Consider the following 8,610-nt stretch of genomic DNA (forward strand, 5'->3'; position numbering starts at 1 on the left):
AGTATTATAAAAGTTTGTAATGTACTCGTTACTAACCTATCGCATAATAAAAATTTTTAAACTTTATAAAATATAATTTTTTCGTAGACTAATTATCGAACTAATTGAATTCGATTTAGCATTGGATTCATATAGATATAATGGTTGGTATATTAAAATAATTACATGGATTAGATTTATGCTATGAAATTTACATTCAATTAATATTTATAATTTTTTTTATACTTTACTACAAAAAAAATTACATTTTATGGAGCAATGTTGTGAACTGAAAGTTCTGATGCCTTGTCGATCCCCTTTGACTTGTATGGAGCAATGTTGTGAACACCAATATGGAGAGAACCCAGTAAATCATTCTCAATATACTCATACATTTTTTGACAAAGTTTGTCAATGATAGTGGTCAGATTGATTATCTGCATCCTTATCTCCATGACTTTATCATATTTAAAAGTTTGAAAACGTTCCTCCAAAATTTTGGAGAGCTTTTCAACGTTTGCCTCAAGCTGCTGCTGCTGATCCTCAAACAAATTCTGTTTTATTTCCCTTTCAGCTTCTGTCATTTCTTCCTTAAATAGCTCGTCACCAAACATGTAAAACGCAAATGCATATGAATATGATAGGACACGCCTAGATCTGAAAAGTCGAGAGAGCCCATTATTTACCCAACTATAATCCCTTAGCGTAGAATCTTTTTCTTCTGAGACAGCAATCTTCTTTTGTATAGTGTCCTTCAGTTTACTCTCAAGCTTAAAGGAATCTGTGTGAGCTTTGTAACGATTATGATAATGCATATAACGATACAGATCCCTCTTTGCCCGTTCAGCTGTTTTTTCTTGCTCTTCATAGCGACCACAGCTATGACCAGCAATGCTAGACCAGCTATGCTCTCGACCAGTAGCTCCACCACACAACCAGCAAAAAGCTTGACCACAGATACAGCTAACCAAGTTACAACCATCAATTTTCTCGACCGGTTTGTGGCACTTTGGACAAGGCTTGGTATGAGCTGTTATCCAATTAACAGTTTCTGATTCATCTCGACACTTTTTGGTCCAAAGCTCCCACATCAAACATGAGCACGGGGAATGTGCTTCTGACAAGCAACTAAAGCAAAACTGTAAACCACATGAACATTCTACCTCACATAATTCATCGTCCTCAACACGTATTGCATTCCCGCAATGAGGCGTACTAGGACACCATTTAACTCTCTTGTTGTCTTCAATATAGGATTCAAGAAGAAAGCGTTCATATTTCTCTGCCATATCAGGGTGCTTTTTGCTGACAAGAGTTATGACAACAGCTTCATCACAAATGGAATAACATTTGTGTGCCATGCATCTGATGCGCTTACTTTGACCCTCATTTATCTTGACAATAAAATGCTCTGTCCAACAGCCGTTGCAAAAACAGTGACCGCAGTCCATTTTTGTTGTTTCATCACTAGGAACATCCTCTATGCAAATTTCGCACATTATTGTCAAAGGAGCAGCTGATGAATTAGAGTCGCGATGTTCATCCACTGTAACACCAGCTTCAGAAAACAGAAAATGTTTTCCCCTATCTACATACACGGCAAACAACTTCTCCACATCCCAACGATGAAAAATAAGCAGGGTACGTGCATGTTGCTCCCTCACCGATAGCATGTCCATCACCTTGCGCAAATCCTCCTTCTCTGCACCTAGCAATGACTCCTTCGTAATCACCTGAGTAGAGGGACCCTTGGAAGAGACTAATTGATAATCGTTATCATCGTTATCGAAGGCGTCGACGGAGTCCTCCGGATCGGAGTAACGGTATTCGTCATCGCTGCTGGCAGCGTAATCTTCCATTGATTGATCGCAGAAACGAAGCAAAAATCCCAACGAAAGAAAACGCCGAAATTGTGAGTTGGTTGAGAAGGGTTAGGGATATGGATGAGAAAAATTTTATTGATCGTGGAATAATTGAATTGAATTGAAATATGAAGGTAAAACTAAATATATATAGAGTATTGGTTCAAGAAAGATAAAAGTAAATAAAGATAGGATAAAGATAAAATAAGATAAAATAATAAAGATTAAAATTATAATTGAATTTGTGTATTTTGTTGGATTAAATTTGTAGATGGTGAGATGTCTTTATTTTATCTTTATTTATTTTTATCTTTTTTAAACTAATACTCTATATATATTTAATTTTATCTTCGTATTTCAATTCAATTTAATCAATCAACAATTAATAATTTTTTTATATTTTCTTTTTATATTCTTTCACAATTTTATCAGTAATGGACTTCTTTGATAGTTCATACTAGGGGTGCACAGACCCGGTCCGGTTCGAAGGCCGAGCCCGGTCCCGAACACTTTAGGGGCTAATTTGGTGTGATTTCATAGGGTTTAGGGTCGGGTAAGGGTCTCAAAAATAGACCCGATCATTATTTTGAGTCGGGTCCGGGCCATGGTTTGGGTCACCCGAAGTCGGCCCGGTGGCCCGGTCATCATACACAATTAATATTTTGTGTTATTAGTGATGAATCATGACTATTCTTATGTGGAATTTAAGTATTGTAAACCTTAATATTTTGTGTTATTAATCATTATAAGACTATAAGTTAATGTTTTATATTTAGAATGCATAATATTGTGTTATTTGTATTGATTTAAATATTTGGTATTATTAGACAATATTAGTATTAATTGTGGTTATGCTTTAATTTTAAAGAATGGTTGGTTCTTGTTATATTTTTCTAAGTGAATTTTACCATGTTAAATAATAGTTGAAATCTTGGAAATTTGGATTTTTTACATGCTAGCTTACAAGAAAGTATCAACATAATGTAATGTTAACGGCCCAATTTTCACCCGTTTTTACCCGATATAATTGTAATCTGAAAGTGTATTGGGATCTAATAAATAGACTTGATGTATATTTCAAGTCGAATCTGAATCCCATCAAACTCGACTTCACCCGACTCATATGCACCCCTAATTCATACACCGTAAATTAAGAAAAATATGCTTTATCCCTAGTTTTTCTCCTTCTCGTGTTTGTTTTCGTTTGGCCTATTCCACTTTATTTATTTATTTATTAGTAGAAATTCTAAAAGTGGATCTACTTTGGATAAGTGTCTTCTTTTTACCTGAAATATTTTTAAGTAATAAATATAAAAAAATTTTAAAAATTATTAAAATTTATTATTTATTTATTATTATTTTTAATTATTAATTTATTTTTTTAATTTAATAATTTAATAATATATTTTTAATTTATATTTTTAAATATTAATAACTGATTAGTAGTTCAAAAAATAAATTTTACAAACCCTTTAACATTTTTTATGAATATGTATACTTCGTTGAATAAATATATAATTCTTACCAACAAATCCATCGTGTAGTCCTATAAATATTTAAGATGCTGAACCCGTTTATTCTTTTATTGCACTTCTTAGTTTTAAATATGTCATGCATGCCCAGGCAGCCAAGCAAAAGATTACGAGGCTGACGAGAATGATGACAAGGAGGATGCGTGGTTTATAAAGTCCATAATTGTTTATACTTATTCTTGCCGTTCAATTATTATTATTATTATTATTATTATTATTATTATTATTACATACATAAAAAATTTATATAAAATTATTTTACAATTATAATTGATTTAATAATTATTTTTGTTATTTTAATATAAAAATCAATTTTTACTTAACTCTAATTTTTATTATAAAATTATTATTTTTTAACTCATATGTTTTCTAAGATTTATTGTTTAGTAACTTAAAATTTAAAATAGAAAAATTATTTTAAAAAATTAGTTAATGTTAATCGAAAATGCATATTTTAATTAATTAAGACCGGACCCACAAGAATTGCAATAGATGGAAAACGATTGATGATAATGAAACCTTACGAATATGGTTTTTATTATTTGTGCCCTTATATTTGTCAAAAACTCAAAATATATGTGAAAGTTTCGAGAAAGAGAATGAAATATATGAATGACTAATGGTGGGAGTAGCTTAGGCAGTCTAATCATCTAAAGCTCCTATTATTGGTTTAGCTTCCATAATATATATATATATATATATATATATATATATATATATATATATATATATATTCCAAAATAAAAAAATTGATAAATAAAACATGTAACAACTTAATCATTCTTAAATTAAAATAATAGAATTTACACATAATAAAAATTATAAATTTAACAGTAATGAACACATTACTTTAATTTTTTTCACTTAATTTTTTTTTTCTTATAACGAAGAAATTGTGATCTAAATCTGATTTTAATAAAGAAAATAATATTGAGGTGGAAGAAGAAGACTCAGTAGATTTGTCATATAAACAAATACAAAATTTAAAATTAAAAAGAAACAACAGAACACATAGAAATATATATTGTTATTCACTATTTGTAGCTATTAAAAAATTAATCTTATTAAAACCTAACTCAATATGATAAATAAATTAACTATAATTATTTAACCATAATCAATTACAACTTATTTTTGTGAGCCATTAGATACTAATTTAATATAATCTTTAACATATAAAAATTTTTTTAATTAATTCTATTGTATAATAATAAGTAGAGTTGAAGGAACATTTGTGAATGTGAAAGAGGGTTTGGTTTAGGAGTGCAGTGACCTTGGCTGATTGGATCTGGAAACTACAAAGTAAAAACTAAAAAGTTAAACCAATTTTCTAACAATTTCATTGTATTTATCCGATATATAAAGGGGATTAACACCTTCATTTCCCTTTCGGTTAATGTCTATTATCTCCCACCAAATGCATAAGACAGAGAAAAATAAATTTTGATTTCGTTGACTATAATTCGGTTCAGATAAAATCATAAATCGAAATATACTAAGAATTAAATAACCACGTGCTACATCAAGAGTACGTGGCGTACGTGTTTCACTCTTTTAATCAAACAACTATTTAGATTGGCTCAGGAATTTTTTTGCAAATCTCTCCAACTAAGCTACCACTATCACAATCCCAACAGTTGGGATAATAGCAAACAAGACTTTGTCAAACTTAAGAGAGATATGAATAACCGTCTAAAACTAACTCTATATATACAAGTGATCAACTTAGTCAGAGGTACGCTACTCATTTTGAGTAATATTATATTTATCTTTTACTTTTACTAACTTGAGCATTTGAGTGTCTTTGTAGGTGCCCACCGTCACCGTTTTTGGAAAAAGCCGACGCATAATCCACTTGGTCTAAGAAGAGGTAAACTTGAACTTACAACTCAACTAGCTATACTTTAGAATTGGCTATCCACAGAAGAACACATTTATTTTCTCACTTAAAAAAGTTTTTATACGATTTTATACTATGGATTTAATCTAAGACTTTGAGCGTTGGAATAATGATGTTTACATGATATGGGATTATGGGTAGTTAAAACAACATGCTTACTTAGTTACTTAGATACCTTTTTTATCCCTTGCGTAAATCGTGTTCCCTATAAATAAATAAATAATAAATAAAATAACATTGTACATATTTCATCAATGTAGGTTTCTAAAGAAACAAGCAATGTCACAGAAAAATAAAACTGTTCTTTTTGGTGTCGTGATATAAATATTTTTTTCGTTGCATTCATTTTTATTCTAAGCGGGATATAGATATTTTTTGGTGTCGTGATATAGGTATTTTTTTTGTTACATTCATTTTTATTCTAACAACTCCATTGTATTTACCCGATATATAAAGGGGATTAACACCTTTATTTCCCTTTCGGTTAATGTCTATTATCTCCCAAGAAATGCGTAAGACAAAGAGAAAAATAGATTTTGATTTGTTGGCTATAATTCGGCTCAGATAAAATCATAAATCGAAATATATTTAGAACTAAATAACCACGTGCTATATCAGGAGTACGTGGAGTACGTGTTTCACTCTTTTAATCAAACAACTATCTAGATTAGCTCAGGAATTTTTTCGCAAATCTCTCCAACTAAGCTATCACAACCCCAACAGTTGTGGTTCCAGAATGTTTGGACCATTAAATAGTCCCATAACAAAATATATTTTTTAAGGTTTTTTAATAATTGCTAAATAGTCATTTTTAAAATTTAATTACAAATTAACTCCATATATTTTATTTAATTATAAATGATTTTTTATTTTATAAATAATTATTTTAACCAAAATCTATCATCTTTATTAACAATCAAGAACAAAACAATAACGAATTAGATCTTCCATTGATCCTAATAAATTTTTCACTAAACAATCGATGGTAAATTGTTGGGAAGCATGGTTTTGCATAAATCAATCGATTGGTCATAGTAACCAATCGATTGAACAATGAATTAAATGTGGAATTTATGTAATTCAATCGATTGTTTAAGATTTTCAATCGATTGATTTCTTCAAAACAATCGATTGGTCTCACTATTCAGTCAATTGGTTATGGCTAAAAATCGATTGAATTTTGCACGTGACTTCTAATTCAATCGATTGGTTTAAAACTTTTATATTCCTTCAACAGGTAATCTGCAATAAGTTAAGTATATTACTCATGGAATAAATCTCTCTGTGTACTTGTTGGTGTAATCGATCTTTTTCATTCCACTAGACGCCGCAAAAATTGCTCAACCTGAACATATTGGTTGGGCAAGGATGTTCAGATTCACCATAATACAAAAAAAACTATATTTATAAGATAATAATTATTTGTTGGAACTTGTCTCTGCTGGATCTTTTAAGGTGGATGAAGTTTATGTGTCTTTTGGATCTCTAGAAATAAGATTCCCAATCCCTTAATCTCTGTTGCGCAAAACTTGATGATGATTATGGTAGTCAGTTAAATATGTAATGAGAAAGTATAGGGAGCCAATGGCCTAAGCGTATAACAATGGAGGTTTAAGAAGTATTAGAGATATGACCATTAGTGTTACATTGTCCTGTCAGGTTACGCTTTTGGGATGAGTGGTTTCAGATATGGTATTAGAGTTCTAGAGTCGAAAGGTCAAGAGTTCGATTCTTGGTGAACCCCAAAATTAGTTTAATTTTTTATTGAGATGTTTATTATCCTTGGTATCCGGATGGTTATCCTTGGTATCGGATGGTTATTCTAGATAGTATGGTGATGTTCATTTTATTCATGGACCAAAGTTGGCTCCCTAGCACTACCCCTATGTAATACAAATAGTGTAATTAATTAAATATCAATAAGTTTGATTATTTATTTTTACGTTAAAAGCATCCTCGTCTGTACGATCATCGTCAATATAAATTGGAAAAACGTCATCGGAATTGTCATATCTCAAGCAGTTTTCTTCCTTGGGTTAGTTTCAGTTTCGAGTACTCATTGAGCACCAATCAAACTTGAAGCGCCAATGCAGCCCAACACTGACGAAAAAACAGAGGATGTAACCAATCAATAAATAGTTTAGGATAATTAAAAAATAAAAATTGATAGGGTTGAGTCACTATAACTATAGTACATTCTCATGAACACAACGAATATGAACGGACAAACAAACTGAAATCATTTTCCTGCAACAAATGAACGAAATCACAGCAAGCAAGGTAGGTAAGAAGAAAGAAGCAGTGACTTAAAGAAAACATTATTAAAGTAAAGGAGATGAAGAAATTAGGTATTACCTTGAGGGGAAAGTCTCCACAATTGATTGAAGTTTCAAACTAATCGATTGAATTAGAAGTCACGTGCAAAGTTCAATCGATTTTTAGTCATAACCAATCGATTGAATAGTGAGACCAATCGATTGTTTTGAAGAAATCAATCGATTGAAAATCCTAAACAATCGATTGAATTATATAAATTCCACATTTAATTCATTGTTTAATCGATTGGTTACTATGACCAATCGATTGATTTATGCAAAATCATGCTTCCCAGCAATTTACAATCGATCGATTGAGTTAGAATTCAATCGAATTGGTTTGATAGTCCAATCGATTGGTTTTCAACGAAATACGATTTCATGACTCCTCATGAACGTGACAGATCAAATTTAATATTTTAATCAATTGAAATTGTCAAAAAATTTATTAGGATCAATGGAAGATCTAATTCGTTATTGTTTTTGTTCTTGATTGTTAATAAAGATGATAGATTTTGGTTAAAATAATTATTTATAAAATAAAAAATTATTTTTATAATTAAATAAAATATATGGGTTAATTTGTAATTAAATTTAAAAAAGAACGATTTAGCAGTTATTAAAAAAGTGACCAACTTAGTCACAGGTACGCTACTCATTCTGAGTAATATTATACTTATCTTCTACTTCTATTAACTTGAGCGTTAGAGTAGCAGGTGCCCACTGTCACTATTCTTGGAGAAAGTCGACGTATAATCCACTTAGTCTAAGAAGAGGTGAGCTTGAACTTACAACTCAACTAGTTATATCTTGAAATTGGCTATCCACACAGGAACATATTTGTTTTCTCACTTAAAAAAGTTTTTACACGATTTTATACTATGAATTTAATCTAGAGACTTTGAGCGTTGGAATAATGATGTTCACATGATATGGGATTATGGGTAGTTAAAACAACATGCTTACTTAGTTACTTAGATACCTTTTTTAACCCTTGCGTAAATCGTGTTCCCTATAAATAA

At 30.4% G+C, this 8,610-nt stretch overlaps 1 protein-coding gene across 1 annotated transcript; it reads right to left on the reverse strand.

Annotated features, from left to right (window-relative positions):
* Positions 1-248: 248 nt before the first annotated feature.
* Positions 249-1,885, reverse strand: LOC130975694 (probable E3 ubiquitin-protein ligase ARI1). The gene has a single exon (XM_057900443.1). It carries the CDS (start codon positions 1,836-1,838, stop codon positions 249-251), a length of 1,590 nt encoding a protein of 529 aa, XP_057756426.1. The 5' UTR covers positions 1,839-1,885.
* Positions 1,886-8,610: the final 6,725 nt, after the last annotated feature.

This window comes from Arachis stenosperma, chromosome 4 (genome assembly GCF_014773155.1).
Source record: "Arachis stenosperma cultivar V10309 chromosome 4, arast.V10309.gnm1.PFL2, whole genome shotgun sequence".
In the NCBI taxonomy this organism is placed as follows: domain Eukaryota; kingdom Viridiplantae; phylum Streptophyta; class Magnoliopsida; order Fabales; family Fabaceae; genus Arachis; species Arachis stenosperma.

What these genes read in the sequence shown, in the direction of transcription:
- LOC130975694 (XM_057900443.1), bottom strand. Translation starts at nt 1,838, where the DNA reads ATGGAAGATTACGCTGCCAGCAGCGATGACGAATACCGTTACTCCGAT.